General features: G+C 35.0%; 2 protein-coding genes across 4 annotated transcripts in view; both read left to right on the forward strand.

The window, feature by feature from the left end:
* Window positions 1-12,100, forward strand: part of G2E3 (G2/M-phase specific E3 ubiquitin protein ligase) — a 69,414-nt gene extending 57,314 nt beyond the window's left edge. For 2 of the 3 annotated variants that reach the window (XM_032343994.1, XM_032343995.1), the window contains 4 exons: window positions 1,332-1,513; window positions 4,931-5,103; window positions 9,265-9,455; window positions 10,251-12,100. In XM_032343994.1, coding sequence (XP_032199885.1) covers window positions 1,332-1,513; window positions 4,931-5,103; window positions 9,265-9,455; window positions 10,251-10,507 — 803 coding nt within the window. In that variant the 3' untranslated portion in view covers window positions 10,508-12,100. The remainder of the gene's footprint in view (window positions 1-1,331; window positions 1,514-4,930; window positions 5,104-9,264; window positions 9,456-10,250) is intronic. The other variant, XM_032343996.1, reaches the window with a different exon arrangement.
* A 4,173-nt stretch (window positions 12,101-16,273) lies between these two features.
* SCFD1 (sec1 family domain containing 1) overlaps window positions 16,274-21,158 on the forward strand; it is a 105,760-nt gene continuing 100,875 nt past the window's right edge. Inside the window, 1 exon segment of the mRNA XM_032343997.1 lies at window positions 16,274-16,382. Coding sequence (XP_032199888.1) covers window positions 16,322-16,382 — 61 coding nt within the window. The 5' untranslated portion in view covers window positions 16,274-16,321.

The raw sequence follows: 21,158 nt of genomic DNA on the forward strand, positions 1-21,158 counted from the left end.
TAACAATATTGAGAGAAATAAAGGAAAATTTACATTATATCTTTTTGATTTATCAAGGTAGCTAAAACATTTTAAGTTTTTATTTTAACATACAGTGTTGTATTAGTTTCAGGTGTACAGGTAGTAATTCAACACATCCATATATCAGCCTATGCTCAACATGACAAGTGTACTCTTTTTAATCCCCACCATGTATTTCACCCACCTCCCCACCCTTCTCCCTTCTGGTAACCATCAGTTTGTTCTCTCTAATTAAGAGTCGGTGTCTTGATTTGTGTGTGTGTGTGTGTCTCATTTTTTCCCCTTTGCTTGTGTGTTTTGTTCCTTAAATTCCACATGTGTGGGACGCCTGGGTGGCTCAGTTGGTTAAGCAGCTGCCTTCGGCTCAGGTCATGATCCCAGCGTCCTGGGATCGAGTCCCACATCGGGCTCCTTGCTCCGCAGGGAGCCTGCTTCTCCCTCTGCCTCTGCCTGCCATTCTGTCCGCCTATGCTCGCTCTCTCTCACTCTCTCTCTGATAAATAAATAAACTAAAAAAAAAAAAATCCACATGTGTATGAAATCATACAATATTTGTCTTTCTCTGACTTATTTTGCTTCATAGCTAAAACATTTTAAATGACAATTTAAAAAATACTGAAAGCTGTGATGACATGGTTAGATAGCATATACTCCTGGGAGTACCTTTGTACCATTTTGGAAAATAATTTATCCCTATTTATCAACAACCTTAAAAATGTTTATATCCTGTGACCTCCTAACAGCATATGTAGGACTCTATACTAATCAAATAATCAAAGATTATTAAAAAAGATTATGGGAATAGATGTTGATTATAATATTGTGACTCATATAGTTGAAAGTATAACTTAGCCAAAGTAGCCAGTAATAAGGAGATGGTTTGCTTTGCAGCACATCTATAATTTAGTCTTAATCAGTCATTAACCGTAGATTTGAATAATTGTGTTTAATATAGAAAAAGTTTACAATATGGTAAAAAAAAAAGCACAAGTCAAACTATTTGCACTAATATACATACTAGAAATACACATCAAAATGTGCATACTGGTTATTGTGATGGTATTATATGTAATTTTTATTAAATTTTCCTGTATTTACATTTTTTCTATTATAGGTTATTTTGTATTCAGAAAAATGTATTTAGGTGAGATCTGTATTTCATGTACAATTCTAGTTTCTGTAAATTATTTTACATTTATCTAATTCTTAGTTTTTGGGGGCTTTTAATTTACTGTATATGTATTCATTATAATGATTATCTTATAATAATAAAAGAATTATATTTGATGTGTTTTCATCTGTATCTACAGCTCTGAAAGAGAATCTTTACTATGAAGCTGGCAAAATCCTTGCCATTTCTTTGGTCCATGGTGGTCCTTCACCTGGTTTCTTTTCTAAAACCTTGTATAACTGCCTTGTTTATGGACCAGAAAATACCCAACCAATTTTAGATGATGTTTCAGACTTTGACGTGGCACAAATTATAATCAGGGTAAGAAATGTACTTGTTTATTAAAATACAGACTACATTCTAGTTATATGAATATAAATGATGGATCTACAATAGAATAATACTCTTTGTGCAGGAATCAAGAGGTATCAATATTTCTGTTTACCAGCAGAGTTCACAAACAATTAAGAGATAGATGTTAAGGTTAGACAGCTGAGATCAAAGGGCCACATTTAATGTTGATATAATCAGTTAGATGATGTATTTGACTTTGGTCTGTGATCAAAATGGTTTGTTACCACTCCTCAGAGTTAAATGGATTTATCTACCCTGCCAGAGACAATATAAGGCAGGTTCCTTATTGTCTGTTGGATAGCAGGGGAAAGTGTACTTTCTATAGGTAGGTGGATCTGCAAGGAGGGATGACTTAGCTTACCACTCAAAAAACTTAGTCTCACTCCTACAGGGAGATAAGTATGATAGGTGCAGAGAGGGACCAGGCTGAATTTCTTTATGGAAGCAAGTGGGGAGACTCCCATGTTTCTACCTAAAAATAGTTATCATTAATTAAGCCCTGTACTACATATCACCTGTACAAACTCAGTTTAGTTATAATAATGCCCTCTAAGTATCATTGCCTACATGTTACTGATTTGGAAACTAATTAAGACAATGAAAGTCATCCAACTTTTTTTCCTTTATCCTCCCTCCTGCTTAAACCTATTCTATCCATTGTCTCCATTAATAGGCAGTATAGTTTAATGGTGAAAAGCAAATGCTCAGGGCTCCTGGGTGGCTCAGTTGGTTAAGCAACTGCTTTGGGCTCAGGTCATGATCCGGAGTCCCGGGATGGAGTCCTGCATTGGGCTCCCAGTTCCACTGGGAGTCTGCTTGACCCTCTGACCTTCTCCCCTCTCATGTTTTCTCTCTCTCTCTCTCAAATGTATAAATAAAAATCTTGGGGAAAAAAAAAGCAAATGTTTAGAAGTCAGATTTTAGTTTGAAATAGCTACTATAAGCTCCGTGACCTTGGGCACCTTAGTTAATCTTAAGCCTCAGTTTCAGAATCACAAAGTAAATAACATGGAAGTGTGTCCTTTTATTTGGCCCAAGATGTCTCATCCTAAAATTTATCCTTTAATTCAAGTGATTTTTCCTTTTTTCCTCTTTACCAAAACATGTACTTTAGTTTGACTTCATTGTCTCAGCTTCCTCTTTTCCTACTCATTTCTTTGCTTCTTGTAGTCAGGCTTCTGTTCCCACAGAGCCTTCTTCCAAGTCAGCTAGTTTTTAGCTGATTCCAGGAATCTAAATCACTGCATGCAAAGGTCTTTCTTTCCTAATAATTTTTCATCTCCTTTTGTAATCACCACTGTCTTCGAATTCATCTCTTCTGTTTTCTTTAATACTGCATTTCTTCCTACCCCTGAAACTTGGGTTATTAATCTGTGTTATCCTAGTCCTCCCTCTGTACTATTTGGAAAGCTGCTTCCTGCCCATAGCCTTTCTGAATGATTCCCAGACCTCTGTTTTTGAGCCACTAGACTTTTATACCTAGATAGGGTCTGAGTCTTTAACACACTGAGTCCAAGATGTTTAAGCCAACTGTTTTTTTCCCCTAGAGTTTTTGGTTTGTTTGTTTGCTTGCTTGCCTTATTTTTCTTTTCAAAAGATTTCTTATTTCCATGCCTTTCTGGAGAAGTGTCATTTTCATTCTGCCATATTCCATTTATCAGGATGTATCAAGTCATCTATCTCTAAAAGTGAAGTTTATCTTCAGCATTTTCCTCTTATTTCTAATGTACTTACTGCACCAAACTCAAATTATTTCTAGGTTTAAACAATTAGGATATTATTCTAATAATCAGGATGATTCTTTTAAAAGTATAGTTTTGACAACATTGCCTTCTTTAGAATCTTCAGTGTCTTCTCATTGCCTATTGAACAAAGTTCAAGCTATTTCCTAGGGTATTTAAGACTTCCAGCTCTTCTCATGGCTTTATCTATTGTTTCTGTGCTCCTATCCAATGTTTGTTCATTTAGTCAACAAATAACTATGTACCTCATATTGTTTCATCACTGAAGGTATAGTAGTGAGCCAAAGTCCCTGCCTCTTTGAAATTTACATTTTAGAGGAAACACAGAAGATAAATAAATACATAATATACTGCCATATAGTCAAAAGTATTGTAAAAATAAAAAAGAATAAGAGAAAGGAGATAGTGTTTGGGGTATAATAAGATGGAACTTGGGCTACGCTTCTGTAACAGAGACCCCAACAGATGTTTTATTTCTCTAAAATTTGTTATCTAGATTTTAGTGTAGGGATTAGCAAATAACAGCTATAGGCCAAGTCTGGCCTGCTGCCTCTCTTGTTGTAGATAAAGTTTTATTGGAACACAGCCATACCTACTTACCATTTGTTATGTGTCTATGACTGCTTTCACACTATAGTGGAAGAGTTGAGTAGTTATGGCCCACAAAGTATAGGATGTCTGGCCTTTCAAGCAGCTTGTATTTTAGCGGTATGGTTATGATACATCTAGAGAATTGGATTCCTTCCTCTCACTGTGTAATCACTTAGGGTATCATCTTCATCTACATGAGGCTTGCTCTTAAGGGGAGAAATAGAAGTAGAGTTCTGGAAAGTTTGACACATTTTCACTCACATTCTTTTGGATAGTTCTCAGTCACATACAGCCAGATTTAACTGCAAGGAAAGTTTGTCAACTAAAATTCAGGGTGGTGGGTTGGGCACAAAGGTAATATTTACCTAACTACTTGTGACAGTGTGTGAAGGTAGTATTTTGAGCAGAAAAATTATGGAATTTCAGCAGAGATCTGAAGTGAATGAGGGAAATCATATAAATCACTGGGAAAGAGTTTTTTTGGAAAGAAGAGATAAAAAGTAAAATTTGTATTCAAATAGACCATTGACTGCTTCCTATTTTTAGTCTTTCTTTCCTTGTGTAACTCTCTTAAAGAGCTAATCTATATAAAATTGTCTGGCACATTAATGGTCAAGTGTTCCTTTTTTTATACTATTTCCTGAACTGTTTTGATTCTATCCCTGTTTTAAGTACCTCATTAAGTCTTTAAGTCCCTCATTCAAGTCTAACAGCTGATATTCTTTCTCTTTCATGAAATCTCAGATTATTTCACTTACTTCTCTAGTGCTGTGTAACTGTTCTGTGTCAATTATTATCTCTTATGTAAATAATTTCCTATATTAAAATGCCAGTTTACTCTAGGTTTTTTGAAGGCAGAAATTGACAATATTAATTAAACTGGATTGTCCTTTGTTCTAGAAAAATAATTCTAAAAAAATAATTCTTGATACACTTTTACTTCACACTGGTGTTCTCCAGAATTGAGTATAAAGTAATAACTATTATTTGAAATGTAAAAATCATTCACAAGTAAATGAGTAAACTGGGTATATTTTCTTCTTTATTATAGGTAAATGCTGCAACAAATGTGGCTGACTTAAACTCAGTAGTAAATGAATGCTATAACTACCTAGAGCTTATTGGATGTTTAAGACTTATAACTTCATTAAGTGATAAATATATGTTGGCAAAAGACATACTAGTTTATCATGTAATTAAGAGAGTCCAAGCACCCTTTGAAAGGTAAGTTGTTTATATGTGATTCTCTCAAATTACATGTTTAAAGTGATTGTCTTACAATGAGATATATTTGATAAAAATTTAAGTGCTATTTTAAAGTAATGCTTTAAAAGTAATGTCTTAAGAATGATTGCCGTTCTAACCATTTTATACAGAATTGGTGTGAATGTATGATGCTTGGGTAGGAAGAGTAATCATTACTTCAGTTTATAATTATCCTTCTAAAAAACTTTTTTTAATTCTTAGCATGTAAGTCAACTCTTCGATTTCCTTTCATTCATAACTATTGAGTACCTGTTGTCTGCTGGGTAATAGGTACTAAACATTCTTTGATGAACAAGGTAGATATGAGTCTTGGTCTTCATTACCTTAGAGCACTGGTCTTCAGACTTTTTGTTCTTATAATTCATTTTTTTTTTTAAGATTTTATTTATTTATTTGACAGAGAGAGAGATCACAAGTAGGCAGAGAGGCAGGCAGAGAGAGAAAGAGGGGGAAGCAGACTCCCTGCTCAGCAGAGAGCCCGATGCGGGGCTCAATCCTAGGACCCTGAGATCATGACCTGAGCTGAAGGCAGAGGCTTAACCCACTGAGCCACCCAGGTGCCCCTGTTCTTATAATTATTAAAAGAAGTTTGAAAACTTAGTTATTCTCACATTTTTCTGTTTGTATATGTATAAAAATATATATGAAAATTGGGAGAATGGTACACCATGCAGTTACCACACAGATCTAATGATTACCAGTCAACCTGTGGCCAGTCTTATTCATCTAGCCTACCTTTATTATTGACTCCAGGATTCGATTCTTCTCCTCTTCTCTTTTCTTCTCTTCCCTTCCCTTCCCTTCTCTTCTTTTCTTTTAGTTTTAAAAAATATTTATTCATTTTAGAAAGAGAGAACAAGTGCCTGTGGGGGGAGGGGCAGAGGGATAGAATGCTCAGGCAGACTCCCCGCTGAGCATGGAGACCCATGTGAGGCTCGATCCCACACCCAGTAAGATCATGACCTGAGGCGAAGCCCAAGAGTTAGATGCTTACCCGACTGAGCACAGGCACCCTGATTCCAGAATTATTTTCAAGCAAATTCCAAACATAATACCTATGTTATGTATTAACCTATGGATTTAAGTTAACCTATGGATTTAAATATATTAACCTGTGGATTTAAATATATTTGATGTGTTCACAACTGTTATACTTCTTAAACTTACTGGAGTTCTCATTGTCTCCATATTTGGCCATTGTAAATGTTCTTATGTTTCTTTTGAGTTCTTTTGATATTGACCTTAATGATCTTTGATAGCTTTCTTGGTATATAGCAGGGTATTTCAGGCTCATTTTGTGCATTTTCGACTGAGGAACCTTTGTTTCTTTGAATGGTGAATGATATTTCCAAAATAGAGTCTGGATGCTGGGGATGCTTTTTTTGCCAGATTATTCAGTGTTCGTAGACCTTTTTGGTTTGGTTTTGATTTCAGGTTTTTAATGTAAAATACATCTTGAGTTTTACTGATACTTCAAATTCTCTGCTATAAGATTTTTAACCTTTTTCTTTGTCCCATGTTGAGAACCTCCATTATCAACTCAACAACACAGGAGAATTAGACTATGAAATAATTACTCACTTCATTTATTCCACATTTCATAAACAGTAGTCTCAGTAACATTACCAACATTATTACCAATAACTTTATTGAAAACAGGTTAACATTATTTTTCTAGGGCTGTGTAGTCAAATTACTATATTTTAAAGACATTTAGAATATTTATTCTGTGGTGTTCTACTATGAGCTATATATACATTTTACTTTCATTTTTTATTTCATTTTTAGTGATTTAAAAAAATTGTTTTAAGGTTCTATAAAATATTTACATGGTTCCAAAATCAAATTTATAATGAAAGTATATCAAAAGAACTCAGCTCTGTGGTACACATTGCATTCAAAGAAGTATAGCTTTCATCTTTATCACATCCACTTTTCATCCCCTTATGAAGTCATCATTTTGGTGACATTGTTTAGCCATTATTTGTCGGTTTTTTAAATGATAGATAAATATATGTGTGCATATGTTCTAATTTCTTTTATTAGATAAATAGTAACATTACATCCACCCTTTTTCTAGTTATTTTTTAAAATTGGCAATATATACTAGAGATCATTTCAAGATGGTAAATACTACTTTTAGAATCTATATCACGTGGCCTTTTCCTCTGTGTGTGTGTCTTGTAAAGATATTTGTCATTGGATTTTGGGCCAGTCCAAATAATCTAGATAGGATGATCTCAAAATCTTTAATTTTATCTGTTTAGAATTTTTTTTCCAAATAAGATCACATTCATAGGTTCCAGGAAATAGGATATTGACTTATTGGCGGGTTTAGGGCGCTAGGGCTCCATTCAGTCTACATCAGGGTAGATGACAGTATTGGGATTTATTTCTGGCACGTCCCTGGAGCTACAGCTTGGAGAGTGAACTCGGGAATTTGCACACCTGGTAGAGCAGTTCTTCTGCAGGTGGTTTGTAATAGGGTGGTAAAGCGATATATAGAGAAATGAGCAGATAAAAGGGATTTCAGACAAGGAAATTCATAAGACTTGGTAGTAAGAAATGGAAGAGGAAACAGTTAAAGAGGACTTTTAGATTCAGCTATACTAATTTGATGGATAATGGAGGCATATACCATCAGTTATGGTTTAGATTTTAGTAGTAAGGTGATGAACTTTCCTTTGCACTTAATAAGTGTGAGTACTTGAAATACATGCTACCATTAGCCTGTTGGATATATTTCTGGGCTAGAGATACTAGAGATTATTTTGTTTTTAATTAATTAATTTTTTTTTTTAAAGACAAGGCAGATTTTATTTTTTAAGATTTTTATTTGTTTATTTGAGAGAGAGAGGCAGAAAGTAGGAGAGAGCATGAGCAGGGTGAGGAGCAGAGAGAGAAGCAGACTCCCTGCTAGACAGGGAGCCCGATGTGGGGTTCAGTCCTGGGACTCTGGGATCATGACCTGAGCCAAAGGCAGATGCTTAACTGACTGAGCCACCCAGGCTCACTGAAATAATGGATTTTATAATGATGAGTGTATACCTGCTAAATACAGCCATGGGAGAGGATAAGAGAGAAGAGAAATTGGCCTTGTTACAGATCCATAAGACACAAACATCAACATTTAAAGCAAAGTAAAGAAAGAAGCAGCTTTGTAAGAGACTGAAAAGATCTGGCCAGAGAAAGAAGGGAAACCAGAAGACTGATGCCATAGAAGGAGATCATTCATAAATTAGGGCAGTTTTTCCTCAGGTGTAGACAAGAGTAGAATAAAAGTGAGTTGGGAATTAGCAAAGGAAGGTAGTGAATGTGGGTAAGTCTTTCATATAGGTTGTCTTAAAGGAAAACATGGCATTGAATGAATTTTTTTTCCATTTAAAGATGGAAAAAATAAGCACATTTCTGTGCTCTTTAGAATAACCCAGTAGAAGGGGGGATGAACCTATAACAGGGTACCTGAGGAGGTGGGTAGGGGATTCAGAGCCACAGATAGGGCTTAGTCAGTCTGATAGATAAAAATACACCTCAGTTCTTTCCTAATGAGTGAGAATGTACATTTAAAATAATTTACTTGTTCCTTGTATTTTGTTAATTATCCCTTCATATTTTGCTAATTTCCTGTTAAATTGTTCTTTTAGAAAAATGATTTGTATTTTTTGTATATTAGAGAAATTAGTTTTCTGTCATATACGTTACCACTTTGTTTTTGTCTTTGTTCATTTCTTTTTAGCAGTACATAAGTTGAATTTTTTTTGTGGCTAAGATTTATTACTCTCTCTCTTTGCAGTTACTAGGAAACTTCATTTTATACTCTAGCTTTGAAGTATAAAATACTTTCACAAGTCTACTTTTTTCCTCTTTTAGCTTAATTTTATTTCTTTTTTTTATTGTTTTAATTTTAAAACTATCTTACAAAATCAAATAGTATGGGCAGGTAAAATTTTATATTAATATACTTGCTTGTTATTGATTTAAAAGTATCATATCATGTATATCTATATTATTATGTTTTTTCTTCACATCTGTGTGTAAGTTAGCTAGAAATGTTAATTTGTAGTTGTAATACCAAACACATGTATGAATGTTGGCTTATTTTGTTTATCTTCTTACAAGTTTTAAGCAGGGTCTGAAAACTCTTGGTGTTTTGGAGAAAATTCAGACTTACCCAGAAGCCTTTTATAGCATCTTCTGTCATAAACCTGAGAATCTTACTGCAGAAATCCTTAGTGATCTTTTTACAGTACGCACATTATCTGACGTACAGGCTTTGGGATTTTGGAACAGTTATCTACAGGCTGTTGAGGGTATGCAGATGTTTTATTTTTATTTAACTGTCACAGAACATTTGTTTTGGTATATTAATTTATTTCTTTGAGTTTTGCTTTTTGATGATAAGACTTTTCATCTGCTAACTGCACATTTACAAAATTTATTTCAAGACAAGTGTATATGACTAAGTTCAAAGTGATAAGGAAAGATTACAGAGTAAATTTCAGTTTGCAATTTGTTTTCCTCTAGATAATTTGAGGTAAAAGGCACTCTTCCTAGAAAACTTTATATGGGTGACTGCCACAGCATAATCTTAAAGCTAATTATCTTCTATTTCATCTTTTTCAATTTTAAGTTAAATATCATTGAGCATTAGCAGTGTAAAATCATCCTGTTTAATAAGAGTCGGAAAGATATGAGTTGAAATTCTTTTTTAGCTAGGTTATTTAGTTAGTTTATACCACTTAGTTTTCCTCTCTGAGTCTGATGAACTAGTGTGTCAAATAGTGATGATCTAAAAATGGCTTAAAATTATTTTTATTATCATGCCCCCTGAACCTCTTGGATTGTATAATAATTTTATATTAGAGAAGACATTCAAATATACAATGAGTAGCAACTAAATGACTTTCTGAGTCATACTTTGAGGTTCAAGTAAACATTTATTGAGTGTACTATTTTCCTGTTACTGTGCTTGATTTGGTGATTTATTTTGCCCAAGATAGATAGATGTTAGAGTCTCTTAAACATTCCCTGTCTACTTGGGAAAGCATCTGTATTGATAGTAATATATATATAACGTGGATTTTCTTTTTTGGTAAACTTTTCAGATGGTAAATCTGCAGTAACAATGGAAGACATTCTTATTTTTGCAACCGGTTGCAGTTCCATTCCACCTGCAGGATTTAAACCCACTCCTTCAATTGAGTGCCTTCATATGGATTTTCCTGTTGGAAACAAGTGTAATAACTGTTTAGCTCTTCCAATCACCAATACGTATCAAGAATTTCAAGAAAATATGGACTTTGCCATAAGAAACACCCTAAGACTAGAAAAGGAAGGAAGTTCTCACTACATTGGACATTAAAATGTTTTTAACAAAGAAATGCTTCTTGAAAAGCTGCTATTGATACTTTTTGTTTAGAAATCTGTCCATTATTTGAACAAACTTGTCAGCTTCTTGGCCCAATAAAATTTATATGAACATAAAGGAATGTTTTGGCCATTTAAGCTAAAAAATTTTTTGTTAACATGTACCAGTCAAAATTGATGATATTTTTCTATTTTCTTAATATATGTGCATCATAAACTTTAATATAAATAGTTTTAAAACAGCTGTACAGACCTTTTTCAAGTATAATAACCTGATATATGGGAAAAAACTTGTATTCACTGCTTTTGCAAATTAGGATTAGCTGTAGGATACCACAATGATTTTTCTAGTTTTATATAATTTTCAAATTATTTTATTTTAAAGCATTAAATAGAAAAGCAAATTGATAAATCGTGTTATATAAATCAAAGGCATATATTCTGGGGTATGTGTTATAGATATTTTTCCTAAGATGGCACGGAATTGGTTGAAAATGTTTTTAGATTACTGATTTATATTAAAACAGACCCACACTGCAATTAGACTATGCCTAATGGGAAGTATTATGAAAAAGCAGAATTGCACAAATGTTTTAGAACCTATGGACATTCCATAGTCTTGAGAACACTTCTGAGGTGGATAAAATATATTTGAAAATAACTTAAAAAGTGTTTAAAGGCTTGGCTTTGATCATAGGATTTTCTTTTTTTCTCTGTATCCCATGTGTGGTATTAAAACCACATTATGTCTGATTCAGAATCATTTGGGGTGTGTCATTTATCTTTGTGGATTACCATGACTCTTTGACAGTTATTTATTATCAAGTTGGTTGTATGATAGGTAAGCTGGTACCACTGCGTTATATATTACCTTCTTTGCTCTTGAAAGATATCTTTATTATATAAGCAATGGAAAAATGTGTAAGAAAAAAGTACAAACAGAATGAAAAACCCACACTAATCTCACAGTGCAGAATTAACTAGTATGTTTCATTTATTCTTACTATGAACTGTTTTCCTTTTCTTTTAAACTTTTGTTATTGAAAGTCAAAGAATACCTTAAAGTAACAAGAAATCATGTAATAACAATTTGAAAACACATAGTTCCATAGTTATGTCCCCATGTTTATATTCTTGCAAAAGAAGAAAGTGGAAAAGTTTTGTGTTCCTAATCTATTATCAAACAAAAATGCGTTTTCCACCAAAGTAAATTTAAATTGCATGAGAGTTAAATCATTATGAGAGGTTGGTTTTAACCACATTTTTTTAATATACAAAAGCAGTTATCAACTATAATCATATTCTCCTCCTTCCCAAGACATCCTTAAATTATTGATATTTTCAAAGAACAACAACAGGATTGATTTTATACTGGTGATGGGACTCTTCAATACCAAAGGAAAGCTAAAACATATTCCTAGTATAATTTTCCTTGTTACACTTATTGACAGACCCAGCAAATTAAAGTTTCATTTTGACTTGAAGTTTTTAAGAACATTATAGAAGGCATTTGTCTTATATTGTGTTATTGTTGTTGTTGTTGTTGTTTAGATTTTATTTATTTATTTGACAGAGAGACAGCGAGAGAGGGAAAAAAGGAGGGAGAGTGGGAGAGGAGAAGCAGGCGTCCCTCTGAGCAGGGAGCCCAATGTGGGGCCTAATTCCAGGACCCTGGGATCATGACCTAAGCCAAAGGCAGACGCTTAACGACTGAGCCACCTGGGTGCCCCGTCTTATATTGAATTGTTAGATCATCAAAAGTAATTAAAGGATTGTTTAAGAGTTTGAATATCTAAAGTTCAAATTTGCCATATAGCTTTTATTCCAAATGTTTTGATAAATTGGATATTTCTCAACCGTACCCAGTTTTTATAAAATTTAAAAAGCCATTAAACAAATAGAAACCAAAAATCTAATTAAAGCTATTTTCTGTCATTTGTAGTTTTAATTTTTCCTACAGTGGTAATTAAAATTGATGAACATTCACACAGATTTTGGGTGGGGTGGGGTGGTAGGGAAGTGATGTGCTTGGGTTGACTATAATTAAAAACAGTATTTCAGTTCCTCATGTCACTATTTTATGTGTAGGGCCTTTGGGATATGGTGTGATGTAAATAATTTCATATATTCACATTTCTAAAGTGATGCATACTCATTGCAAAGCATTTTCTAGGTTTAAGGATGTTCCATTAGTTTGTTTTAAGTTAGTCTGTATAGTCAAGGCATAGTAGAGAATCCTATAGGTTATTTATTTTTCTGCAGTGTTACTATGTGACATGGTTGATATTGTGATGTTCTTTTTCTGTTCATTGTTCTAGCCAGTACACAACTCTTGCTGACATTGATTTTTAAAAGTAATTATGCTATAAACCCTTATAAATGTGTATTTAACTATTTCAGTCCTCTAAATGCCATATATTTCGTGTGTTTTCTATACTCAAAATTGAGGAAAACCATAAAGTCATCTATTGTACATCTACTATTAACAGTCTTTGATTAGTTTTAAATTCATTGTTTTTAGACACTTTTTAAACCTTTTGGTATGGGAAGTTCATCTGAAGACCTTTTATACAATTCTTTACTATTCTTGTAGTCATTTTAATTTTTTAGTATTTAAGGTTAAAGTTTCTTTAAAATCTCATCAGAAACTGGGTTATCATTTTACACCTTGTAATATTTAATTTCTACATTATGAATAAGCCATTATTTGGGTCAAGTAAAAAGCCTTCATTTGATTACTTACCTGGCAATTCACTTTGGCTTCTACTTTATGCCAAACTTGTAATAATTCTTTCCCTAAATTTGTGGAAGCTATTGTACTCAATGATGTATGCGAAGTGAAGATTATAATAGGTAAGTTTTCTCCATGACTTTGCCCTCTGTATTTAGTCATTGTAAGAAAATGATTAGAACAAAATTCCATTTAAATGTAATTCTTTTATATAAGGATTATCACTTTCTTCATTGTTAGTTTTACAAGAAGCTATTAAGTTAGTATTTATGCTTTAAGTAATGCAATACAAAGTTTTATGCTTTAAGTAATTCAGTACAAAGTAAAACATCACATTGTATAATGGATTACTTGAATGTATGTGTAGTTCAGAAAAATTTGGATTGCTTTGAAAAGACCCAGTTTTCAAGTTCTCATTTTGACTGTTATCTTTTCCAACTGCCAGACATATTCCATCCAATGCCTGCTGTATGCCAGGTATTACGCTAAGTGATAGTTGATGTGGCAGCCTATTCCTCCCTCCCCTTTTTTTGACTTCAGATGTAACCAGAAAACATGATACTGATAATGACATTCCTAAATAAATATGTTCATGCTACTAAATGTGAAGTGCTTATATGAACTATTTTAAATATCTTGTTAGGATTTTAAGATTCTGACAATGCTAAATAGATACAAGATCTTTTTCATATTTGAGAGATCTGTAATCAGTTGTTGACGGACGCCCGAGAACCTCTCTTTAATGAGCCATATTGAGACATTCTGTGTTAAAACTATTCCCTAATGTAAAATAAGTTTACCAGAATAAATTATTTAAGCCTAAGATCTGGATAGGTAGAGCCAGTTAAAAGTCTACAGTAAATTAAGTTAACCCTTTAAGCCAGTTTGATTCTTGCTGATTCTAAGAATGCATGACAAATTCCTTTCTCAGTCTCAGCCTTACAGGGTCTATTTGTCTACTGCCACCATTTTGTGGGGTATATTTTTTTATAAGTTTTTTTGTCCACTCTGTGCGCACACCTTAGTCAAAACAGTTTTTATCATTTCATATGTATATACTGTATATAAATGTTAAACATTGTCTTAATGTTTTACATTAATATGACTCAGTCTAGGAAAGAAGTCTGTGATAGAACTGAAATGGTTAGCTGATAGATTTGCATTTGAAAGTGAAAGTACCCAAATCAACAAGATTGGGCTCTCACATATTGGAAGAAGATAAATGTATATTTCACATTCCATGAGAACAAGCAATGAAGTAGAATTTTTCCCTAGGGCAGGAATTGTCATTTAATTACAGTACACTTAGATCATTGGTGTTTCCTTCAAAATAGTGCTTCAAAATAACACTGAATATAAATATTTTCTTACTGAATATACCAGTTAGCTGTAAAAATGAGAGATGATGCAATTCTTAAAGGTAAAGAATGTAGGTTCATAATCTTTTATCAACCTATTTTTCCCACCCACCAGCCCCCTGGTAGCCACTCTTGGTCTATTTACATGAATTTGGAGTTTTTTGGTTTTTGTTTTTTTTAGTTCATTTGATGTAGTGATAACTTTTCAACTGTAAGATGAATATGGTCTGAGACATAATATATAGTATGGTGACTACAGTTGATAACTATTGTATAACTGAAATTTGCTGAGTAGTTTTTAAGTATTTTCACCAAAATAAACGAAGATGAATATTTGAGGTAATGGATGTGATGACTAGATGGGAATTCTTTCATAGTGTTATAATTCTATTAAATCATAACTATGTAAACTACAAATTTTGTCAGTTATACCCCAAAGTCGAAAAACTTTTTTACACAAAAACTAAAATCAGCAGATAAGTTTTGTCAATCATGGCTTCACTTGTACATTAAAATACCAGCTCTGGGGACGAGGTGGCCAAGTGGTTAAGGCGATGGACTGCTAAAATACCAGCTCTGTCCACTAACTTCCCCCACCTGTTAAGTGATCTTGGAGTTACTTAAATGGAAGGGAGGAGGCTACCAATTTGCCATTTTGGAGCTTCTTAGCTCCTGTGTACACGTAGGCAAAATCAGCATAAAACTAGACCTTTTTTTTTTTTTTTTTTTTAAGATTTTATTTGACAGAGAGAGAGGAGGAAGCAGGCTCCCTGCTGAGCAGAGAGCCTGATGCGGGACTCGATCCCAGGAGCCTGAGCTCAGGACCTGAGCCGAAGGCAGCGGCTTAACCCACTGAGCCACCCAGGCGCCCCTAAAACTAGACCATTTTGCCTAACAGATGAGATTGGGAAATCTGCCAGAATTTAGAGCAATGCTCCAAAACTGCCTGCTTCCCTGAAAAGGGGGACAACGGGGAGACTTCTGCGGCACTTGGAAACAGAAATGAGCTAACATTTTAACCCCTACTTTGTTTCTGGAGCTTCGTTTAATTAAGTCTAGTGATCTTTAAACCCCTAGAGCATTCTCAACATTTAAGAGATCTGAAAACGACCAATTTAGTACTTAGTTACTAACACCACGCTCCTCCCTAGAAGTTCGATTTCAAGCAGCTACCATTTGAGAAGCTGTAGCTTGATTAGATAGGACAAAAACCCCTATTATTTCACAGCTGGAAAAGTAAACACTACGAGGTGTTCAGGCATTAACTCCCTGGGTCTCTCCAGTTTTTTTTTAAAATTTGTATTTATTTTAAAAATTTCTTTTCAGTATTCCAGAACTCATTGTTTATACACTACACCCAGTGCTCCATGGAATACGTGCCCTCCATAATACCCACCCTCAGGCTCATCCAACCTCCCACTCACCGCCCCTCCAAAACCCTGATTGTTTTTCAGAGTCCACAGTCTCTCCTGGCTCGTATCCCCCTCCAATTTCCCCCAACTACCTTCTCCTTTCCATCTCCCCATGTCCTCTGTGTTATTTCTGCAAATGACAATACAAACGAAGGGCTGATACCGGGTCTCCCCAGTTTTGAGGAAAGCTGAAAGAGGCGGTATCCAGGCCCCAAGCGCCTCCCTCGGCCCGCCCCTCCGGGCTTTGCTTCCGGGGCAGTCAGGGCGGCCACGTAATCCTCGGGTTGCGCTCGCCAACCGTGCAGTGGATGGTGGGAGTCAAGATGGCGGCGGCGGCTGCAGCAGCTAGTATTCGAGAGAGACAAACCGGTACGATTTATTCCCTTCTTCCCGCGGTTTTACGCCTGCGGTGGAGACAGCCTCTTCCTCTGCTTGTTCCCCTCCCTCGGTCGCGGTGCATGCAGCTCGAGAAGGCTCTCCAGAAGCTCAGTCCGATTCCTAGAGCAATGAGAGCCCCTCCCCTTTTGAGTTTTTAGGAAAGATGTCAGTAGCTTGAGAACTCGGCCCCTCATATGTGGTTCAGGAGAAGGGACTTCAGGGTGGGGCGTTTGCTACGGTCCTTCTCTTGTCCCTTTTCTACTGGGCCTCAGAAAGGCATCACAAGAAGATCGAGCAGCTGACATTTTACCCCTTGTTGCCACCTATCAAGTCTCTGGGTTTGTTTCTGTGCATGGTTCAGTTCTCTGCTAGTTTTAATGTTGAGGGAGTTTCATTTTGGGCACTTCCTCCACAATTACAAAATTTAGGCATTCTTTCAGAGCAGTTTACGTTCTGCTGTTTCTCTCCTTTGGACCAGTCTTTTGGGGGTACCTGAAGAAAATTGCCTAGTGATAAAGATTTCCTTCTTTAGCTTGCCGGAATGGAGTTGAATAATGGCAAAAAGCAAATGGATTGGTAGCTTTGTCATTTTAACCGTTTGACAGATTAGTATTTTAGAACTGTTCGTTTCATTATCGATAGAGCAGTTATATAGCTTCCATTTGTACAGAGAAATCTGGGTTTGTTTTTTTATTAAGGTACATATTTCTTCCCTTGAGCTTCAAATTTTTTTCCATCTTAGATACTTTGTTTTTCCTTATTTTCTGTAAATTTCTGGGAAATACATGATTTATACCTGTTAGCTACAGACTAATGGTTTATGCCTGTTAGCTAATTGTCCTGAAAGTTGGCAAGCTGTTAATTCTGAGGAGCAAATAGGAACAAACCATCAAGAATATGCATATTTGGAAATTGTATCCCTTGTAATCATGTTCTTCTGCATGTTAATCTGAAAGGAAAAATAAATGGTTACAATTAATATGGCTTACAGAGGGGATTTTGGTTGTGCTTGATTCCTTTCTTTAGAATTCAAAGAAAAAAATCGATACATTTTTAATCTAGTAATGACACCAAGTGCATATGGAATTGTGTTCTGCTTTTCCCATTAGATAAGTTAGTATAAGCTATCAGATGAAGTTAGGCACAATTTAAATAAGTAAGATTTGAGGAATACCTGCCATACATTTTATCTGTAAGCAAATTGAAGCCCCACTTGTCTTTCCAGTATGGTTCAGGCAGCTTAATAAAGCTCAATTAATTAGGTCATACTACATATTAAAATAAAACAACATATCAAGGAAGACTTAACCAATACAAAGGAGATTTTCAAAAAATGAAATTTGTATGGTTGTAATTTTTATATGCAGAAACTTTGTAGAATATTAAGATCCAACAGTGTAATTTTGATTTCTGTGGAAATAAACTTCATTATAGTGAGATTTCATCTTGTAGCCAGATAGGTTATGCCACATTAATCATTTATCAAATTACTACTCTAGTTGAGTTCTGTCCTATTTTCAGAGGAGGGTAAAACCTTATATATGTGCTATAGTAGCAGAAGTAAACGTTTCCCTCTTAACTACTGAGAAAGTTTTGGGAAGTAAATCAAAATCAATTCTCAAATATTCTAGGTACAGAACACTATGATACAGAGGAATTTGCAATCTATTTGGGTGGATAATAGTTGATATTGAGCTTTCAGTATGGCTCGGCACTGTTTTAAGTGATTTTTACATGTATTATTGTCTCCATTTTGTAGATGAGGAAACCAAGGCATAGGGAGGGTAACTAGCCTGCCAGTTTTTTGCTATGCCTGCTTGAAGAATATTTATCCTTTAAAGGTCACCTCAAAAGTCATCTCGTTTGTGAGTTTCCAGGAACACTCCCCTCTTTATTCTTACCTTCAGTACAACAGGGAGAATCTTGCGTTACCATAGCGTTTCATGTGTGCCTCTCCATTGAGGGTTTTTGCTCAACATCCCTATTTCTCAACACTGGGGAGCCAGAGATCAACTGTGCTTTCTTTCTTGCAGTGATCTCATGTAGCCTCTTGGCTTTAGGTACTGTGTATATGCTAATGATCTCTAAATTTATATCTCTGCCCTAGACCTTTCCTCTGAACTCTGTCTACCGTATCAATTAATGGCAACTCCGTCCTTGTTGCTTATGTCAGAATGTCAATTCCATCCTTGTAATTAGTTGCTCAGGTCAGAAGCCTTTAAGGTTTCTTGACTTCTGTTTTTCATATCCCATATCAGATCTGTAAGTAAATCTTATCAGCTATACTCTGAAAATATATCCCCAGTCTAATTATTGTCATTGTTATCCCACAGGTCCAAAACACCATGAATTTCTGTAGCAACCTCTTATTTAGTCTCCTTGTTTTTATATTCTTGTTCCTCTTCATTTTTCTTCATACAGTACCAGAATGATCTTGTCACATATTTGCTCAGAACTCTCCAACAGCTTCCTGTTTCAATCACAGTAAAAGCCAAAATAATCTTACAGTAGGCTACAGGGCCCTATATGATCTGTTACCCACTTAACGTTCTGACCTCACTCTCTAGTACTCTCCTCTTTCCTTGAACCCACCAGGATGCTCTCACTATAGAGCCTTTTTATTTGCTACCTCTTTCTGGAATATTCTTTAAGAGATAACTGGGTGTCTCACTCCTTCACCTCCCTTAGACCTTTATTCAAATGTTACCTTCTCAGGAGGTCTTTCATGGCTACTCTATTTAAAATTACACTGCAACTCTTTTCCCTCTTTCCTTTGTTTTTTCTCTGTAGCACTTGTCATGATCTCACATGCTACATGTTTTACTTTGTTGTCTTTCCCCAAACTAAAATGAAAGCTTCTTGAGTATAGGTCCTTTTTTTTCAGTCTTTTGTGTTTATTGCCAACATCTGGAGCAGTATCCAGCAAATGGTAAACAATCACTAAACATTTGTTGAATGGTTAGTAGAGTTGAATATATAGCGAATGAGTGAAGAAAACATTCCAGGTCACCGTGAAATTACATTAACAAAGCCTATAAATGAATAGTATATTTAGGGTCAATAAAGAAAACTGGTGGGGCGCCTGGGTGGCTCAGTGGGTTAGGGCCTCTGCCTTCGGCTCAGGTCATGATCCCAGAGTCCTGGGATCAAGCCCCGCATCGGGCTCTCTGCTCTGCAGGGAGCCTGCTTCCTTCTCTCTCTCTGCCTGCCTTTCTGCCTAGTTGTGATTTCTCTCTGTCAAATAAATAAAATATTAAAAAAAAAGAAAAGAAAAGAAAAGAAAACTGGTTTGCTCTTTCAGTTAAAAGCAATTATTTACACCTTTAGGGAGTTAATGCTAATGAAAGTAAAATTATATTCTTACACATTCTTTAAACAGACCTTGTACTTTATTAACAAATCCACTGTGTCAAAATCTGTTAACAAGTTAACCAAAGGTCCAAATTGAGGAAACTTAACCTAGATGGGCCTGAGAAAGCAAAGGTGGGAATATCTGCTGAAACCCCTTTTTCAGTAAGGTGAGGCCTACCTCTAAAGACCTCTATACACCTGGGACTCAGCCTGTGGTTTTTCTTAGTTGTTTTGTGTCAAGAATGTGAATAGCTATTCCCACAAACGAGATTTTCTCTCTGTTAGGCCATCGGTGTCAGGGTGGTGTTGTCTATATTACCTGGAAGTGGGAGGAAGAACTCCTTAAAGCTCAATGGGAGAGTTAATTCTGCAGCACCCTATATGCCTTCTATGTTATTTCTATTTTGAATACCAAAGTTTTTTGTGTGTGTGTTTGTGTGTTTTTATATAATATCCTAACATCTGTAAGCTTTTGAAGCAGCTGTAAATTACTGGCAAAGTGTATTAATGGCTAGGCACTAACTACTAACATTTTACCAAAAAGTCGTGTCTGTATGCACACTGATACTGCTATACCTACCCAAAGAAATATAAGCATTTAATAGAGGTTTTTCTAGTGAATGAATCAGTCTACTATAAATTGACAACACTGGTGACTTGAATATTATATGATAAATTCTGTATTCTATATATAGTATACAGTATGTAGTTTTACATATTATATAGGTAGAAGTTTGACTTGTAGATTATTTTGTACTGCTTAATAAAGCCTAATACAAATAGTTTTAAAAATAAGCCAGGCAGATTCACAGACCTGTACCCCTGGGGCTAATAATACATTATATGTTTATTAAAAAATTAAAAATTAAAAAAAAATAAGCCAGGTAGATTTCAGAGCTGACAGTCTAAAAAATTAAATTACCCAATTAATACCCTTCCTCAATTTGAGATTTTTATTTTCCTTAGAAAATGTTTCTGACAAGATGAAACCAGAGAAGGTGACAAACCATAAGAGACTCTTAATCTTAGGAAACAAACTGAGGGTTGGTGGAGTGGAAGGGGGGTGGGTGGGATGGGGTGCCTGGGTGATGGACATTGGGGAGGGTATGTGCTATGGTGAGCACTGTGACTTGTACAAGACTGATGAATCACAGACCTGTACCCCTGAAACAAATAGTACATTATATGTAATAAGTAAACAAATAAATGTATGTTTCTGAGTCTGTTATGCATAAAAATGAGCAATAAAAACCTCAAAATATAATAAAATATAGAGTATAACTGCTTTGATTTTAGAAGTTGTATATTTTCTTAGCAGGAGTTACCTGCCATATCTGTGGGAAAGTCTCACTTTTTTCATGGAGCATATATTAAACAGTACAGCTTTTCAGAAGATACTGAGGTAAATTGGTCGTA

Source organism: Mustela erminea, chromosome 5, assembly GCF_009829155.1.
Source record: "Mustela erminea isolate mMusErm1 chromosome 5, mMusErm1.Pri, whole genome shotgun sequence".
Lineage (NCBI taxonomy): Eukaryota > Metazoa > Chordata > Mammalia > Carnivora > Mustelidae > Mustela > Mustela erminea.